At 45.5% G+C, this 20,694-nt stretch overlaps 1 protein-coding gene across 2 annotated transcripts; it reads right to left on the bottom strand.

The window, feature by feature from the left end:
• Positions 1–672: 672 nt before the first annotated feature.
• On the bottom strand, positions 673–19,985 carry tmx3b (thioredoxin related transmembrane protein 3b; the record flags this gene model as incomplete). Of its 2 annotated transcripts, XM_084475079.1 has the most annotated exons (16): positions 673–1,144; positions 2,243–2,311; positions 2,405–2,534; positions 2,937–2,993; positions 4,937–4,990; positions 5,153–5,210; positions 6,126–6,224; positions 13,313–13,379; positions 14,007–14,084; positions 14,495–14,594; positions 15,538–15,618; positions 17,860–17,905; positions 18,324–18,447; positions 18,624–18,663; positions 19,586–19,643; positions 19,929–19,985. In XM_084475079.1, the coding sequence occupies 16 exons, from the start codon at positions 19,960–19,962 to the stop codon at positions 854–856; spliced, it is 1,386 nt and encodes a 461-aa protein (XP_084331205.1). In that variant the 3' UTR covers positions 673–853. The 2 variants fall into 2 exon arrangements, with proteins under 2 accessions (XP_084331205.1, XP_084331204.1); XM_084475078.1 differs by lacking the exon at positions 19,929–19,985 and having other exon boundaries at positions 19,586–19,698.
• Between the last annotated feature and the right edge of the window lie 709 nt (positions 19,986–20,694).

Below are 20,694 nucleotides of genomic sequence, written 5' to 3'. Positions count from 1 at the left end.
ACTGACAGGTAAAGCACAACTGCATCCTTAGAGGATCCATAATCTATTCTCAGAACATACAATAGAGAGGGAAAAAATGTGCTATTAATGGCAGATTTGCCTATGCTGGGCACTGCTTAGATTCTTGTCTATAAATAGCTTACTGTACAAGATAGACCTGGAGAGACTTCAAGGTGGTTAACGCAAAAAGGTCAAGGAATACGCTGCTTGTATCCGAGTTAAAAGTCAAGACAACCGTATGAATCAAACTGTGGCAAACTTATTAAAGAGTAGTACAGTATTTACAGAGCAGAGGTAAACTCCAGGTCTGGAAAGGGATTGTTGATGTTGATTCAATAATTTAGCACAAATTGGAGTTCTATAATTACTGAGTAAAACGCATCCGTTTATTGCAATGATGGATAAAGAAAAAAGAAAAAAAAGGAAACATGGCAAGACTTTACATTCTCTGAACCTGGAATTCTCCACCACTATGGTTGGCCCCAGGGCCGTCGAGCAACCGCAGGGATTTGAGACATGGCCTCACACACACCATGTTCAATAAGCTAGCTTTTGAGGACCTCACATATCCTCTCTTCTATTGGTGACCTGCTATTAGCCATCTTTAAATCTAAGCTAAGAGTTGGTAACAGGTGTCAATTGTTGTTTTTCCGGCGGGGGGGGGGGGGGGGGGAGATATATGAAAACAAACAAACAGAAACAGCAGGCTGATTTTGTCTCTGGCGTTCATGTCTCCGCGTTCCACCGACCAGAACCGCCCGTCCTTCCCCATCTGGCGGGCAACGCCCCCACCCCCTTTTCAGACAGACCACGCCCCCATTCCGGGCAAGCCCCGCCCCATCTCCGTCCCACATTAATCCGTCTTCTTTTGCTCTGGGGCCTTCTCCTCCTCCTCTTCCACCTCCCCCCCCTCCTCCTCTTCTTCGTCATTCTCGGGGCCCTCGAGCTGGGCCGTCCGGCGCTGCTCGTCCTCCTCCTCCTCCTCCTCCTCTTCGTCAGTGAACCCCTCCCTCTTCATGAGCTCCATGTCGCCGGTGTCCGGGTCCGAGTCGGCGGTACAGATGCCGTAGCACATGAGGCTGATGACGCCCAGCGGGAGGCCGAACAGGAAGCAGCCCAGCACCGGGGAGCTGCGGAACACCGACTGGGGAGGGAAGAGAGGCATGATGGGAGATGGAGTCCAAGGAGACCAGAGAGAGAGAGAAGGGGAAAGAGGCAGAGAGCACGGGGTCATAAACGTAGCGATGGATGGACACGTAAACCGAGAATTCATGAAAGTGAGACCGAGATGAAAAGAGGTTTAAGGAAGTGAAAAAGGGTTTGAAAAAGATTTATGAAAGTGAAAGAGGGAGAAAATAGAGAGGGATGGAGAGGAGAAAATGGGTTTCATTACTAGTGTGTGAATGGGGCGCGGTTACTCCCATTGTTCACCAGACTATTCAGTTCACAAGCCGCCAAAGAGAAGCCTGACATAAAACACGCCTAACTCTCATGCTCTCCCACCTCTGGTGGATCAGCGGTTTCCATGAATCACATCTTTCATAATTTCTCTGCTATCTGTAGTGGCTGTTATTCAGCAGGATGATCTGGGCTGAGCCCCGGTGCCGAAGCCTGTCTGGTCCTGTTAGTATTCACCTCACAGCGACTACAAACACCAAGCTCCCCTCTAGACCCCCAGACCGTCTGGTGGAGCCCCAGACCGTCTGGTGGAGCCCCAGACCGTCTGGTGGAGCCCAGCCTTCTGGTGTAACCCCAGGCTGTCTGGTAGACCCCCATTACTGTCTGGTGGACCCCAAGGCCTTCTAGTGGACCCCCAGGCCTTCTAGTGGACCCCCAGGCTGTCTGGTGGACCCCCAGGCCTTCTGGTGGAGCCCCATACTGTCTGGTGGACCCCCAGGCCTTCTGGTGGAGCCCCATACTGTCTGGTGGACCCCCAGGCTGTCTGGTGGACCCCCAGGCCTTCTGGTGGACCCCCAGGCCTTCTGGTGGAGCCCCATACTGTCTGGTGGACCCCCAGGCCTTCTGGTGGAGCCCCATACTGTCTGGTGGACCCCCAGGCCTTCTGGTGGAGCCCCATACTGTCTGGTGGACCCCCAGGCTGTCTGGTGGACCCCCAGGCCTTCTGGTGGACCCCCAGGCCTTCTGGTGGACCCCCAGGCCTTCTGGTGGAGCCCCATACTGTCTGGTGGACCCCCAGGCCTTCTGGTGGAGCCCCATACTGTCTGGTGTCTAGGATACGTACCATGATGGTGGACCTGGCGTCGAAGGCAACACGCTTCACTCTCTGGACGATCCCGTCCCCTCCGTACGCCTGCACAACCGCACAGACAGACAGGTCAGTCAGACAGACAGGCAGACATGTGGGTCAGACCGATAGAGAGAGGGGGCGGGGTTAGAGCCAGACCTGGACGGAGCCGTTGAGGACGCCGCTGATGAAGCTGACCAGATCCTCCAGGGTGTCCGTGGGCCCGTCCGGCAGGAAGTACTGCTCATTGGATGTGTTGAGGATGATGACCGAGGGGACCTTCACCTCACTGTGGGGGTGGAGGGGGGGGGGGGGGGGGAACACAACAGAGACTTGGTTCACCTCTGACCCCCAGCTCTGACGACACACACGCACGCCCAGGCATGCACACTCACACAAGTTTGCACACACACACACAAGAGAGGAGAAGTGTTTACTCAGAGTGGAGAAGAAGAGAAAACAGGAGTAGGAGTTGGAGAGGAGAACCGACACAAAGAAGGGAGGAGTTAAAGGGAAGGAGGATGGAGAATCGAGGAGTAATGAGGAGGTGGATAGGGATGAAAGGAGTTCAAAGGTATAGGAAAGGAGGAGACAGGAAGTGAATTATACGGAGGGGACAGAGGAGGTGACAGCGAGGAAGAGGAGTTAGGAGCAAGGAGGAGGAGGAGGGGGAGGAGGGAGGATGACTGACCCCATGATAAGGCTGTTGATGTAGTCGCTTCCGTCCATGTGTCCAAACTGGAAGTCCCTGTTGGAACACAAGACCCCCAGAGACCATCAGAGCGTCTGTATTCACATTTACTTGGCGGGTGAGCATGTATAGGAGCTGTCACAGTGGGAGTATCCAGTCCTCTTTACCATATACATCAACACCATTGCATCTGTTGTTGGAAATGCCAAGATCCACCTGTATGCAGACGACACAGTCTTATATTGTGATGCCCCTACCCTGTCTCAAGCGTACCAATTGTTACAGAAGTCTTTTAACTCACTACAGAGTACTTTTACGGGACAGATTGATTTTAAATGCCAAAAAAAACCAAGGTCATGCAGTTCAATAAATCACGATCAGCCTCCACTTGCCTAACAATATCCACCCTAGATGGCCAATGTATAAAGTCCCAGTATACAAATATCTAGGCTTTTGGATTGATGATAAGATCACTTTTAAAGTTCACATTGAGAAGCTGGCCCAGAAACTGAAAATTAAGGTTGGATTTTATTTTAGAAATGTTTTACTCTTGAAGCTAGAAAGACACTGGTAAATGCCACCTTTATTCCTGTATTGGATTATGGCGACATCTTATATACATGAATTCTGCCTCAACAACCTTACATGTCCTCAATACAGTTTACCATAGTGCACTACGCTTTATCTTAAATGCCAAATCACTCATCATTGCTCTCTCTATGAGTCGACTGGTTTTAGCTCTCTCTCATTACACAGATGGACCCATTGGCATATTTTTATTTATAAAGGTATTATTGGCAAATTGCCTTCATATCTTTCTGATCTTTTGTCCCAAATGCACTCATCTTATAGTTCGCGTTCAAATAATTGTATACTCTTAGACACTCCAAGAACTCTGACTGAGCTAGGTAAGACAGCTTTTAGTTATGCGGCTCCCTGGTGCTGGAATCTCCTTCAAAAAGATCTTAAGTTATCTGTTGCAATTCCTCTTAACCATTAAAAAAATACTCAAACACTTTAGATCTGACAGCTGTAAATGCTTTCACTAAACAAGTATGTATGTTTTGTTGAACCTGTCTTCTGTGCTCTGTTTTTGTGTTTTGTCAAATTTTGTGCAATGTCTACGTGCTCTGATTCTATGTTTCATCGTATTTTTGTGTAATGTCTACGTTTCTATGCTTCATCATGTTTTTTGTGCAATATCTTTATGTCTGTATGAAAAAGAGGCTAAAGGTCTCAATGGGACTCACCTGGATAAATAAAGGTTAAATTAAATAAATAAATAAATCCAGCACATGGCTTCTTATGGAGTCAGGGGCATATTCATGTGCTGTTTCAGACACCACAGATATAACAAAAGATCTTCTGGACCATTCTCAACATCGGGTTTAAAAATCGACTAGTGTGAAGCACACATGAGCTGTAAAACATAAGCTGTCTAACCTACCAATTATCAACCACAAACGTTCTCTAAAGCACACTAGACACACACACACATACACACACTATTTTACACACACACATTCACTCTCTTTCACACACACACTCTTTCACACACACACACACACACAAATTAGAGAAAGCAGCCTAATTTTACCAAACACCTGGTCTTTTAGCAGCAGACTTTTTAATTTCACAATCACCAGTCACACTTGGCCCACGGCTTGTTTGTTTTACGGGATGTTTCGCAACACATACAAGTCCTTGCCTGCGGTGAATTTTATGCCGTTGGATGTTTGGCTCAGAGTTTAACAGGCAATCATACACCGACACCATGGCAACCAGCCCGGGGTTTTTGATTGGCAGCTGAAAGTACCGGCTATATTTGGCAGACATTTTGTGTGAGGCCACAGAGACAGACATGGCACGGACGTGTAAACAACGTGCAAACGGTGTATTACCATACAAACAACATACTGAAAAAATACCTTTTTTAAACTAACTGTAGAATAACATAAGAGCGGTTTGACCTCTGACCTGCCAGAGTCTCCGTAGCGTACCTGTTAAAGTGTTGCCTGTAGTCTTTCGCCACCATCTGGATGAGAGACTTCAATCTGAAAAGATGGAAAACAAACGACCACAAACTGACGTCAAAGATTTCTGTCAAAACAAAATTTATTATTAAAAAACACGAGGGGCCGACTTGAAAGAACGATTCTAAAAAGGCACTCCAACAGTTCTCTTTATTTTCGTTGTTTCCATGGCTGCCAACCTACCTGATGCACTCATCCGATGGATCCTTGTCGTCGATAACAGCGATGGCCACCAATTTACCTGCAGGGGAGAGGAGAAGACGGGGATTAAAATGTCACTCAAAAGGCGAGAGTGAGAGACACTCACAGAGAGACGGTAAAAGAAAGCTGGGAGATTGATTCTACTTGTTGTCTTATCAGTTCAATGTCCTCTTTCCAACCACTTTCCTGTCTCCATTCACTTTTTTGTCCAGAAAGACACAAAAACCCATAGGGGTATATGTAAAAAACTAAGCAATGAAGTAGTATTGGTAGAATTCAGTGAAATAAGACCAACAACATATCTAAAGGACCCAGAACATAAAAACGCTGTCTCAACTGCCCTCTGAGATCCCCCCCCCCTCCCTCCCTCCCTCCTGTTTTTTCTGGCCACAGAGCGAGTCTGCCCCCTATTGGTCACCCAGAGGTAATAAACCCATGCGCTACATCGGTTTGCTGTGATGCTCAGATATTAAATTCAGCTCACAAACTCAGTGTAGAGTTTGAATTACAACATAAACTCAAAACTATACCAATTCAAATTGGTATTGTTATTTTCCAGTATACAGCAGAACTCTAAGCTGTATGAATATTGACATGCTAACACATGGGGCGGTACATCCATACCAATGGATTTGTGATACATGTCCCCCACATAATAAACAAAAGACCTCTGCACTATGGTAACATTAATGAAGTAACCACGTTATTACCCATATTTTATCTTGTCATCTTGTCTACATGCTCCTGAAAAAGTATGTATTATACCATTGTAAAAAATAAAATAAATTAAAAAAACGTATCAAAACATCTAAATAAAAAAGAGCCACATGACAAATACCAATTCCACTCCTTTCTGAACGGGCTCCCGAAATGGCGGCCTAAATGTCACATGACCAGCAGGGCTGTCAGGTGAGGGATGATGAGTTTAAAGGGAAGGATGTCATACTCTTCTTACCTGTCTCCCCCAGCTCATACAGAGTAAAGCCGTCAATCTGCAGGTAACCTTGGAAACGCTCTTTGTTTATCCAAGATGACAGGCTGCCGTCCTCGTACTCTGTGGTAGAGAGACATGCACGTAAGCAGGGGAGAAACTCTCTCTCCCCGTTTCAGACACCCTCTCAGACACATCATCATTGTTTGCGGAGTCTACAGCTGATTGGACAGGAAACTGGCTGGGCGCTGTCGCCACTGTTATCAACCTTCACTCAAAGCCCACACACACATACAAATGTGTGTGTGGGCTTCGGTGTTGGCTTGGCTTTGAGGAAACGACATTCTCTCTCTCTCACAAACAGGTCAGCGTAGAGGAAACGATATAGACGGCGAGATATCAGGAAAATAGTGCTTAACGAAGCATAAAGTCAGGCTGGAATGGACTGTATTCCATGGCTTTCTCTGCCCCGGGAAACCACAGCGCCTCTGATCTCTAGCTACAATCCCGCATCCTTTGGAGACAATTGTGGAATAACTGAAATTCATACTTTGTTTATGTGCTCAACCACACCAGGACCAGTGCATTATTCATCTGCCGCATTTAAGACACACCGTCCATGTCAGTGGCATTCCGGGAAATATTGTTTCCAGAGAGACAACAACACCATATGCTAATGAAGTGCCCAGCCGGTGGATCCGAGGCCAGGGCAGCAGCAGAGACACGGGATGCTCTAAACTCTTCCCTCTGCCCCCAACAGGGTTTCCGTTGTCCGGTAATTACTGGACATTGGCCAGAATTTTTTTTTAATGATAGACAAAATTTTATCTCTCCGGTCAAATTGTATTTTGCTAATAATCTGTCTAAATAATAGTCTGCTGACACTGCTCCTCTTATCGATGCCATAAGTCTGCTACGAGATGCCCTCGCTGTGATGACAGCGCTCCGTGGCTACGGAGGATTGCATTTCTCCACAGCCTGCAAAGTCCTCAAATGCGATCTGAACGACATTTATGCAGAGTGGGCCAAGTTCGCAAAAATAGCCTGTGTGATCCCGGTCTCTGGTGTTTTGTGTGCTTTGACCGGCAGTGGGTCTGCTTATAGGTTGGAATGAAGCGGCCACCGATTCTTGACAGGCTGGGTACTATGGGTGATGGGTTGGTCACAAACGAGCCGTTTCAAAGAGCCAGCTCTTTTAAGTGAACGATGGGAGTCTGCTCCCGACCACGAGCCGTTTTTTTTAATATACACATCTTTACACACACAGACACACACACACACACACACACACACAGTTTGTCTTGGCAGAATGATATAAAGATCTCCGCTCTACGGGTGCTCCGTGCATGCGTGTGTGTGCAGTGACTGGCTGTCACGTGCATGCATGCAACCAATCAAGTGTGGATAGACAAGGATCATACCATTAAGCAAGCAGTGAGGGGCGGGGATGCGCGTTGCGCTCATATGAAATGAAAACAATCGACTACAGCAATTTATTGATATTAGAAAATGTAATTTTTACTTTTGAATACTAATACTAATAGGATGTATTGAATAATTTAAGTGATATATAGGCCTACACATACTTTGGCTCATTGGCTGAATTATAAAAGGTATATGTGGTAATATGAAGAGCCGTTTGGGAGCCGAAAGAGCCAGAGCTCTTGTTGGTGAGCCGATCCAAATGATCCGGCTCCCTGAAAAGAGCCGAAATTCCCATCACTACTGGGTAAGGCTAATAGGATATTTGACCGGCATATCATCAAAATGTCCGGAAAACTAAACCTCTGTGGGTCACTTTGACGGGCACTGTTTTTTTCTCGAGGGAACGCTGTCCCCGAAGCCTTTCCACACTTTGATCCTAATTGATTCCAGCCGTGCCCCGTCAGCTCGTTATGACGCCTTACTCCACTAACTAGGGCCTCAGTGCCCTCGTTAGAGAGAGTACAGGCAAGCGGGTGGCCCCGACACACAGGAAACTGAGCCACTTGAGGGAGACACCCCTAAGACCTGGAACAATACTGTGTTTATTACGATGCTAGATGAAGGCGCGAGCACACAGACACACACACACACACACACACAAACAGAATACATTTACGCGGGTCAGAGCATCATCACAGTGTTGTCTAGATGAAAGACAGGGGAGGCCAGCATTGGTCTATCTGACCGGCGGCTCTGACCCGGCCACCAGACATTTTGAGTGGAGAGTGGAGTTGAAACTACAATGAACAGGTTCACAGCCCGTCAGTGAACTTGGCCTACATTCATCTGGCCCGGCTTTTAAAAGGCTCGCTGGGTTCATACGCTTCATAACCGCTGGGTTCAGCTTGTTTCACACCGAAATACAGTCCAGTGTGTAAATGTATGGAGCATGAAAATGTCTGCCATGGTCCTGCGTCTTTCGTGCTATTGTATTTGGCCGAATCATTGGTCTGCTGTGCCAACGTGTTAGGGGTAAAGTGTTTAACATGTCGATGTGTTTGCCGTGGCTGTGTGTGCGTGTGTGTGCCATAAAAGGGTTTTGAATGGCCTCAGAGTCTAGATAGCGCAGTGGCATTTGTTTAATTGTTTATATATGGTTCTCTTTCTATGTCCTCCTTTCTATTATTCCCAACACAACATTGTTATAGCGGAGATAAATGCAATGATATGACAACTGGGTCGCACAAATGTAGCTAGACATGTAATACTGCCCCAACCATATTGGGAAAAATTGAATTGCTATAATATTAATGATATAATATGTTTCCAAACAGGAAACGGACAGCGTTGGCTGGGAGTCCCTCAGCGATACAGGCGGTTTGTACCGAATGCATAAACCAAATCGCTCATCATCAGCTAATGAATTTCAGTAATTGTCAGCAACTCCCGAAAGAGCTGAGCTCTGCCACTGTGGGCTTTCACTCCTCATAGTGGATCAGATTACCTCCAGAACCATCCAAAGCCATCGACCAACCACAGAGGAGGAGAAAATAGCGCCGCCGTGAAACGTGATGCGCAGCAGCACTGGAAGCGTTTTGGGTCGCGACGGCAGTTTGTTCTACGTTATGGTAGAATGTGGGAATCTGAGCACTTGGCGTTCATTAAATATGCATGAGGTCTGTGATCTGCGAATAACAACAAGGAAAGTGCTGCAGTGGTTTGGAAAGTGCTGTGACCGAAAAAACGGTCCAGACATGGCTGTTTGACTCCCGTTCTGGGTTAAATCCCCAGAACGGCTGTTTGACTCCCGTTCTGGGTTAAATCCCAACACACCCGCAGTCTGACTGCATGCCATTGCTGAGCGAGATGTCGGCCCCATCGACGTGGTGCTTGATGACATGACCGTTCAAGGTCGCTTTGGATAACATTTTACATATCGACCGTTTTACTTCATGCAAATCCAGCATAGACAACCAGTATACAGCCGGCTCTCGCTTCAAAACGGCCTGCTTGTTCTGGTCAGACATCATCAAGCCAACGGGTTGAATGCTCTAGGACTAAGACAGACAGAGAGACCAGCCCGTGGGGAAGTCTGGACTACAGGGGAAGGCTGGAGTTCAGGTGAAGTCTGGACTACGGTGGAAGTCTGGATCCCAGGTGAAGTCTAGGACACTAGGTGAGGTCTGTGGAGTACAGCTGAAGTCTAGATCACAGGTTAAGTCTAGGGACATTTGCAGATGTAGCAGATAAGGTGATTCAATCTGTCTTCATCTTCTTCTTCTATCCTAGTGGCTACCCTACAACTCCTGCGTCTTGAAGGTAAAACAATCCGCCACATCTCCATCAACAACGAGCGCAAACAGGACGCCCCCTTGTGTGGACCCTGGCGGTCGCCATGGCGACGGCGGTCGTTGCCGCCCGCGACTCCCTGGTCATCCGCGTGCTGGCGGACTCGCAGCAGAGCGGCCTGTTTGTGTTCCGGGTCCGCTGCTCCGACCAGCGCCTGCTGGCCTTCTGGCTCCGGAAGCCCGCCTTCTGCAACGGCCCATTGGAGCAGACCGCCGTCTGGGCCGGCGCCCCGGACCCCGACGCCTCGGGGGCCCCGAGAGGCGGGGGGGCGGGGGGGGTGGACTTTGTGCTGCGGGTGGTGAGCCGGGAGCCAGGCGTGCCCAACGGCGAGTACTGGGCGCCGTTCGTGCTGGCGCTCTGCCTGGACGCCCGGTCGTTTCACTACCGCCTGCCGGGGGACGCTGTGTCCGGCCGCAACATCCAGCGCATCCTTTCGGCGCGCGGCAAGCTGGTTTTGATTCGCTGAGGGGGGGGGGGGGGGGGGCCGACAGATCCGTCGCTGTTGTTGAACATTTCTCAACTTTTTGACGCAGGCAACGAAGCCGACAGAACGGACGGACCCACAATACACTTCGAGAGCGCCCCATGCAAAGTCAATGAGATCTGTCAATGGACGGATGCAGTGTGAACGCGGCGTTAAGGGCCGGCCTAGGGGCTGGGGAGCTCCTACCAGCTGAAAGGTTCTGGGTTCAAACCCCAGTATCCCCGACCTGACCTGTCGGTATCCTTGAGCCAACGACCTGCTCTTCAATGACACTAATCTAGATTCCCTGTAAGTCCCTTTGAATAGCAGCGTCTGCAGCACTGCAGTCCTCATACTGTAGTATTCATACTGCAGTCCTCATACTGTAGTATTCATACTGCAGTCCTCATACTGTAGTATTCATACTGCAGTACTCATACTGTAATGTTCACACTGCAGTCCTCATACTGTAGTATTTCATACTGCAGTACTTATACTGTAACGTTCATACAGCAGTCCTCATACTGTAGTATTTCACACTGCAGTACTCATACTGTAACGTTAACACTGCAGTCCTCATACTGTAGTATTCATACTGCAGTTCTCATACTGTAGTCTTCAAACTGCAGTTCTCATACGGCAGTGTTCATACTGCCACCAGCCTCTTGATTCAGTGAAAACCCAGTCATTCGGCCAGCTTTTACTGCCCAGAAAAGCCCTAAAACAAACACCAGCCACTGTGCGTCTCCGCCCAGAAGCGACCACAACCACAACCTCACCAGCCGCCGCACTGACAAAACCCAGGGCCCTGCCTCTAGGCTGCCGGGCCCCCAGGGGCCATCGTGGGGGGTCAGGGGGCCCAGAGGGGAGGCCTGGATTGAAGACCCAGGCGAGAGATAACAAGCCACCGGCCTCAGAGGAGCTGAGCAGTACAGCGGAGAAAAGGAGGAGAGCCCGAGGAGGAGGGCCTGAAGTGCTGGCCTCACAGTCAAATAATAGGATTTTCTTTGTAAAGGACATCTTTGTAACTCTTACACATTTGACATATAGAAAAGTAATGCAGCCATGTTTACTAAATATGCTTTTAAACTGATTGTTTGTACTGGTGGCATGTGTATGTGTGGTTTGTATGTCACTTGAGTCTGCCTTAAAAGAGGAACAGCGACCAACCAATGGTCAAAAACCAGAGACGATAGTATCTAATGGTGCATTTCCACCGGAGGGTGTGGGTCGGTTCAGTCTGTTAAGGTGCGGCACGGGTCGCGTTTCCACCGCCAAGTGGGCCTGATCCAGACTGAGCCGTATTGAGCCATACTCGTCTCGCAGTACCCCTCCGTTGGGGTACTGAGACGCCTGAAAGGGTGCCGGCAAGTTTGAGCTACACATGCCGTCCGTTGATTGGTCGACAGAATCGTCCCTTTCATATGGCAGGGGGATAATAACAAACAAACACAGTAGGCCTACACGGGAGGTATTTCTGGACAACGGCGAATGCTTAGTTTATTGAAGAAAATGTTGCGCAAAAGTTTGCCGTCCTACATTGTTGCTCTTTGTTCATTGTGCGCATACTTCTTTTTCCTTGGATTTATTAGCAGGCTACTCTGTGCCGGGCTGCTATGAGATCACAATGCTTACGTAGCTGCCATGGCTATCGCCGTCCGGCTTAAAACGGCGGTGGAAACGCAAGCCGTAACTCAGCTGGGCTATACCGCACCCTCACTACTGGGCTGAGGCGTGCTGGGTCCGAAGTAGGGCTGTGCAATTAATCAAATTTTGATCACGATTTTGATTATAGGGTCAAACGATCTCCAAATTAATAAAATCGAGTTGGAACGATTATTTTGAAAAATTAATTTTTTTATGTATGATGGGCCAGGCCAGTCCTTCCAGCCTTAATCCATTACTGGATCAATTTACAGAATGCAATTTGTTGAGTGTCGTTTACAAAAAACTTAAAAATGTGTCAGTGCACTAAAACACAAGAAAGTTAATTTAAGTTTATTTATTTATTTGATTTTCTAGTATATTTATTTTATTCATTGAAGTTTTATAGAAATTACAGAACAGCTGGATACATATTTATTTGTACATTATTTCCAATTTGAACATTTTCTATTTTTTTATTTGAACATTTTGTGTAGTTTAAGAATTTGGAAAACTCTGTTACAGTGAGTTTGAGTGAGTGAGTGAGTGAGTTTTTGCCAAAATGCCAAATAAATGCATTTTATTTTCAAACTCAAAAAGAATCGTTTGAAGAATCGTGATTTCAATCTTGACCAAAAAAATTGTGATTCTCATTTTTTCCAAAATCGAGCAGTCCGAAGCGTACCCGCCAGTGGAAATGTGCCATTAGAGTGGATCCAATTGTTGGTGCACAGGAAGCACTCCAGATGATGCAACCCTTTAGCACAAGATGTCACAGAAGGTTGGCAGGAATTATTCATTATGAATAATCATTATAAACTATTTCAACAGATTGGGCGAGATTAGTTGCTGTATCACTACACACGTTTAAAAGAAAGCTCCCTGAAGTCAATAGGGAATCTTACTAGCAGCTTCCCAGTGGACTGTACCAACTGGTAGGTGGAGACATCGAACATACAACACTTGTGATGTCACTAACGGGTCGATTTTGACACGGCTCATTATGGCGTATCAAGATCCCACTGACCAATAAAAGCACATCAATATGTTTGTACACAATGACGTCAGACCCTGTTAAGCTACTTGAAATCCACACCAGCCAACCGTTTGTTAACACTCCACCACGGAGGTTACCTATCCCATCATGCATGATGCATCATGCATTGATGTCACAAAATGCGTCATGTTAAAATGGCTTTTGATAAATGATCACACCTGGTGGTAAAATAGGGGCCCATTAGACAGACACCCACATTCTCTGTATATAGGGTACACATCTGAATGGACGTGGATACATTGAATCATAAAATAGGGCCCTTTGGGTACTCACCATCATACGTGAAGTAGGAGCCGTCCTTAAACACCGCCACGGAGGGAATCTCCGGCAGGGCCATCGACTGGTTTACAAAAAGTTAAAACCACAAACAAAATCCATCATTTCAACCCCAACTGTCCGTGAGCTCGCCGTACCCTTCCCGTCCCACGCCTCAGGGGAGCCAATGGCAGCGGGCCAGCTGCAATGAAGCAAACTTCAAAAATACAGCCGAGGCGTCAGGCCTTAATAACCGCCTGACATTTAAAGCGTCGCATTAGAGCTACAAGGGCTTCACAGAGATTTATTGAACTCGGAGACACTGTAAATCTCAGGGTCCAATAAGGGACCGTAAAATTACGCTTTTCCCCCGGACTGTTCGAGTGGAGATCCACCCAAAGGGCAAGAACAGTGGTTTTCCACGCCTGATTGGTCGGCATCGTTAAAGTGACCAATGATGGATGACATTGTGAGTGCATTTTGCTCTTATAATATCTTTCAAAGTTCAAAACAGTATATATGGCGGAACTAAAATGGGGTAGGAATGTGATTGGCCACAGTGAGTGCCTAGGGCGTTTCAGGGCCTTGCTCCTCGAGTCTTCCTGCTCTGCATAGACAGGCTGATTTTTTGGGCTGAACCCTCCAGTGATTCACCGATTTAACGCCAGCAGGACAACGTTTGATCAAGTAATCCAGTTTTTTGGCCTCTTACCTCTGGCAAGGCCTCTTCCGAAGCGGAGAAGAAGTAGGTGTACACGATGAGCTCTGTGGCCACGTCAATGTATTTCTCCTACAGCAACAAACAGTAACCAGAAACATGGCCATCAGCACACAACTGCCAGACAACACTGCCAAGGAGAACCATAAGAATGAACTCTCTGTACAAACTATTGGAAAGACTTCTCAGAATCTATTCTCGGAAAGAATTCCCCGAAATAATTCTCAGTCAGAGTTCTCAGAATTATACTGAATTGTCAAAGAACTATTGGGAATGCTTGGAAAGCTTTTTGGTTGGGCTGTTTTGGATTTCTGGGTCATGATTTCTGAGTCATGGTTTGTCTTTTAGCTTTTTCCACTGGTTTGAGGTTTGTTGTCACAGTCACTACAAAGGTAGTGACTGCAATTGGAACCCTGCTGGGTTTGGTCAGTCGGTCAGTCTGTCATTATGGCTTTTTAAGCCGAGGTGTGGGTGTTACCTACTTTTAGGGGGGATTCTCCGCCCACGTACACAAAGAGCACATCGTGTCGTTTCAACATGTGTTCAAACATCTGCTTGCTGGGAAGCGGCCGCACAGCTGGCCTACACACACACACACACACACACACACACACACACACACACACACACACACACACACACACACACACACACACACACACACACACACACACACACACACACACACACACACACACACACACACACACACAGATTCCATCTGCATTTCACAAATTCAATATTTGAACATGAGTCGTGGCTTTTGTTGCTTGATGCATGATGACCTGCAAACTCAGATAAGGGCCTGTGGCTCTACCTAGTGGCCAACACTTACAACTGCAGTGCCTGAGTAAAATCAGATATAGGATTTTGATCAGGGTCCGGTCTATGGCGTGTAGTTTACAGACGGATAATCTAGGTGGATTAATTGATACAATGGCTCCAACGAGAGGCCTGGATGCACACATTCAGCAGGTCCAGGCAAGGGAATAGTTGGCTCACATGGGTTGTGTAGGGCTTGTACATCATGACGTCACATCGCATGACATCCTCCATTCCAGAAGTAAAGGAGCATTGGGATGTCATTGGTCGCAATGGTGTTTTGGTAAGTTTTTTGTTGATTGTTTTTTGTTGATTGTTTTTTGTTCATTGTTAAATTAATTGCCTTTATGGGGAGACATTGTTGTGTTTTAAAACCGCCACAATGTTCTGAGACATAGGCCTAGGTAAAGTTATATTTGTTTAATTAAGATTTTGCAATACTACAACTCTGGATGCATCACAAAATGGTGTGAAGTATCGCCATGATGCATTGTGATGTACAAGCCCCGCACAAACACAGAGCCCACGTGAGCTCACGTGAAGACAGGCCAACGACACACGGTCGATATCCACAATCATATAACATTTAAAGACACTGATGTCTGTTCGTGTCTAAATACCAGCTCATGTTCCAGCTAATATTACATGGGGCATTGGCGCTCATGCTGACGCGACGCACACCAGAGACCAATACGTGACTCACCCTGATACCCTGTTGGTGAACTCAACGATGTCATCTTTTGTCCGGGGTCCCTTGTAGTTATAGGCAAGCTCCCCCTTTAGTCTGAGAGACAGAGAGAGCGAGAGAGATAGAGACACAGACGGATGACGGCAGATGGTTGCACCATGTCATATTTGCATTAACGTAGCAATTCATAGTAATCTATATATACTGTATATACACAAGTTATTCATACTAATGTAGCTATAGATAGAAAGATGTATCTATATATTACTAATTCATACTAACATATATATCGATATCTATGAACATCTATTAGGGCTGAACGATTAATCAAATTCAAACTGACATTGCGATGCAATAGAACGCGATATGCAATTAAATACATTAAATTAAAATCGCGATACGCGATTAAAAAAAAAAATCTATTTTGTGTTTTTTTTTTACTGTTACTTACTGGAGAGCAGTAAGATTCATTTTTATTTTTTTACAATTCAATAGTTAAATTAAGATGTTATAATGTCAATTCATGCATCAATTAATCTCAACACATCGGCCTGGCCTAAAAGAAAGGGCAGTTTATATGTTGACTGCTTCCAACGTTGTTGTGTGTTGGTCATACTACAGAATGATTTATTGCTTGTTTAGTGAATAATACAGAACATAAAAATAATACAGAACATAAAAAAAATAATGGCATACTAAATTCCAATATTGGTTGAAATAATCACAATTAGATTATTTCAAATAATCTAAAAATCGTTCAGCCCTAACATCTATATAGATATCCATATATCCATCTAGATGGATAGATAATAGTAAGCCATACTAATATATAGATAGAGATATATCTACATATATATCTTATCTCCTTCAGAAAGCTGTGAAAACATTTCCTCCAACTGGCCTTAAGTATAACAATACATTCCCAGCGGAGAGGCGTTCAAGAACAGAGTGCCTGGGAGACCCAGGTTGTCATGAACTCAACATCAAACACTGAGTGGTCCCCAGGAGCAGATTGTCACTTATTATCACCTGCCAGCGTTGGCATGCTTCCGATCAGCCTAATTCACAGCCACCATTAATATTGTTATTAATATTAATAATATAGACCTAATAACAATAATTGTATTTTTTACTTAGTTATTTTCTAAATACTCAGACACATTACATAAGACCTGAAATATAAGAGTAAAAAACAATATTGGGACTACCATAGTCTCACAAATTAGACTTGAGATTAATAATTCAGTCTCAAGTCTCATGGAAGAATAGCTCAAATCTGGGTGAACAGGGCGTTCTTTCGCTTCATATTTGTTTCGACCAATCATGTTGCTGGAGACTGGGGTCTGTAAGCAGCTACTTTACAAACTCGGCCAACACTAGTAAAAAAGGTTCTGTAAAGGTAGAAATCACTTTCTGAAAACTTCATCCCCTTGTGCAAACAAGCTTTCTCCCGTAGAATAGCTCCGTAACAAAACATGAAACAGGCCACACTCTGCCCCTTGAGGGATTTCTTTCCGACTCTGTGCCTGTGTCTCCCCCCAGAAGTTCTGCTATATCGTGGTAGGACTGCCGGATCCCAGAATAGGCCAACCCAAGCTTTGATACACACCTGGTATTAACCGGATTTGATAACACCCCCCCACCCCCCTTAACCAAGCGTTGATACTTCTCTACAACCGCCTGAATGCATTTTACTAATTTGGCAGACACTTTTATCAAAAGCAACTTTCATTGGATGTTTTCAGATAGACATGGGAGTCTGGCCATCTTGTTCAGGGATGCCTTCTGGTAGACTGTAGTAGCTATCAGCAGTAGTGGTTTAGTCTAAGGCAAACTGCTCTGAGTATTGCATCACAAGGTCCCCAGTAAACCGGCTAGTGCTTGCTCTACCGTCACTACATAGCACACCGCCGTCTCAAAAACAACTACACCAGGGACACGTAGTAGCTCTCTGCCAAAATAGCCAGCATGTAGCGAGGGCTCATGGGAATTGTAGTTTATTTGTGGAAATGCTATCGGTCTGGTGTAATACTCTCTTGACAGAAGCAGAGATTGCAGCAAACAAAAATGTTATGGATAATAAAAATATATACAATACATTCTGAACCAATTTAAGATCCAATAGCATATGCATAAATCCAACTCATTTTCATTCATATTGTATACGTTTGAGAATTAGAGAAGTGTCTTAGCAACTCTATAATATAATCTTATATGATATGTCAGTAGTTTTAGAGGTAGGCTTTATCAGGATATTGAGTGCTGCTGTGATCGTGTGTTTGGTGTGACAGTGTGTTGATAGTGTGTAAGTTGTGTAAGTGCTTATGTGATACTCACAGCTTGATGGTGGGGTATCCACGAACACCGAACTCAGAAGACATGCCTGCAGAAAATTTAAATAGGCATCAACATTCAAACTACTTTATCAAACAGTCTATAAAAGGACATAATGCGCATTTTACTGAATGGGTCTTTAATGACCCCACATGGTTAATCAATAGTAGACTTTTTCACAAACAGACCAGATGTGTTAGGCAGTAAAACCTGTGGTATAAAGCAGTACTGTGTTTTTGGCAGCGCTGGCTAAATGATATTTCTACGTTGAAACCCTTGGCGCAGGCACAAAGTAGGTTACATGCACCGCTCCTAAAAATGAAGTCAGCTCATCAGACTGCCGCTTCTTGGTTCCTGCTACGTTTAACGGCTGTTTCTGACTAGAGGAGGAGGTTTGCGTATACTATGTGTGATGCATCCTCTTGACGTTAGTGTCAGGTATCATTTAGGCTCCAGGGGGGTCTCACCAGAGAAGGCTGTGGCGTCCATCTTGCCCACGCGGACCGGTGACCCGGAGGCCTTGAGCTCAGCTCCCACATCGGCCCAGACAGGCTCCAGCTTCTTACAGTAGCCGCACCATGGTGCGTAGAACTGCACACACGTTATTTAAAGAGCTCTTTAAGGGAGGTTCATTTGCTTTTGATTATAATAACATAAATTACATACTGTAAAGATGTCAAAGAGAGTGTGTGTGTGTGTGTGTGTGTGTGTGTGTGTGTGTGTGTGTGTGTGTGTGTGTGTGTGTGTGTGTGTGTGTGTGGACTCACATCGACCAGCCAGATATCATTCATGCGGGTGTCTTTAAATCTGTTGAAAATGGATGGAAGGTTCAGGAAAGAGGTTTTCCAGAGCCATATAGCCCAATACAATGGTTGATTTGAAAGCTGATTAAAGTACATCCAGCACACAGCATGGGCTATGTGTTGGAAGAAGCCCGGAAGCATCGGCTTTTACTGAATGAATGAGAGCTGATTGTTGGTCTAAGAACAGATTGGAGGGTGAGATAAGATACGATAATAGAAACTGTATTAATCCCAGGCGGGACATTACAGCAGCAGAAAGTACAGGGCAGAAGTAGACATTTGTAAATATCTTGTATTTACAACGAAAAATATATCTACATCTGCACAAAAAGAGTATTAGCAATGTAAATGTCAATGCAAATATAAATCTGTCAACTGTACAGACAGTTCAGCATTGTTGAAACTAGCCCACATTACTGAGTGGCAGTTAGTGCCTAAGGTTTGTACCAAGGGGCCCCACCCACACAATTGTTTAAAAAAAATAAAGCTCCCACGTTTAAATTTCGATTAGAAAACAAATCTTCATTGCAATTTGTCCACCAAATCACCCATCAGGTTTACTCTTCATACTCGGCGAAATTATGAAGTAGGAAGGAAGCGACCCATGAAACATCAAACTGCCAGTCAGCAGTGTTATTAACCCAGGGGCGGTCACCACAAGTCTGCTATTCAATCATAAGTCGAGTGAAACAATGAACCTAAAAGTAACCTATAACGTCCACATAAACATTATAGTATATTGCACAATGCCAGTTTAAAATGGAGCAGCTCTTCGAGCCAAGAATAAAACGCTGATAAAGTGCTCAGAGGAACTGCTCTGTGGGCTAAATCTGATATCGCTAGTTGGAGGAGCGACACCATCTCTAAAAGACGCCGTGGACATTAAACTCCAGGCGGTAGGCTGTAGAAATTAGAGCATCACTTACGTCTGATCCAGGTCTTCGACCACCGCCAGCACCGCTGAACTCAGCAGGGCGACGACGGCTGCAGAGAGCGACGACATGAAGCACAGGTTATGGGTTAGTGCAATCAAAGCCATCGTTATGCCAATGTGCAATTGATGGCAATTCTGCAAGCCTTTTTGTTGAAAGACCCTGCTGGTGGTAGGGGAAGCATCACAAGCTGACACGATGTCGTCTGGCGGTCTATGTTTGATTATTAAACATATTGACAGACTGAAAAAAAGCTCATTTCAAGGACGCTCTGGTCGTTACGTTAACGGAAGATACAGTGGTTAATCCGATGATTAAATGTAAAAAGTGTAGATACCTCCACAAAGGAGAGAAGCTGTGACTTGAGCCATCGCTGCAAGGAGGTAACAGAGAGCAGGAAATACAGTCGCTGGATTCAATGGTGCTGGGCATGCGCAGTGTGACGCAGCATCCTGGCCGCTTGGGACGCACAGATGGGTTTGAAAGAGATGTTCATGATAGCCGCTTGAGAGCAAATATTTGTATTCGTCGTGTTTGAATTTATAATTGGTCATTATGCTAAACATATGACATGCTAAACATATGACACTTATTTTAATATCAGATATAAAGACCAGGCTTTCATTAAGACCGTTAGGGGATTCCTGCTTTAATAGGCGTATGTAGGCTATTTAAATTTAATTTAGATTGCATTTAAATCGCTCACATTTCATCGAGCTAACGTTTACTGGTTGGGGGATTGTTTTAATATTTCTAAGAAGATATATCTCTCACCACAAGATGTCGCTCTAACCTAACACCCATGACCGTGGCCGACACTCACTCAATCATTTCACCGCCAAAATCATCCCCCCAGTATTCTACATTTCTCTAACACACACACACACACACACACACACACACACACACACACACACACACACACACACACACACACACACACACACACTATTGTGTAATATTGCTGAGTAAAAGAGTCATGCTTATTACGATCATGTTTTTACTTTTACATTATAACCCTCTATTTCGCAACATTTTTTTTTTTTTACCAGATTTTGACCAGAGTTAATTCTCCACTCTGTCTGCTATCCCCTCCAGTTAAT

This window comes from Micromesistius poutassou (genome assembly GCF_964030765.1).
Source record: "Micromesistius poutassou genome assembly, chromosome: 11".
In the NCBI taxonomy this organism is placed as follows: domain Eukaryota; kingdom Metazoa; phylum Chordata; class Actinopteri; order Gadiformes; family Gadidae; genus Micromesistius; species Micromesistius poutassou.
This window is presented reverse-complemented; position numbering and strand designations above follow the sequence as displayed.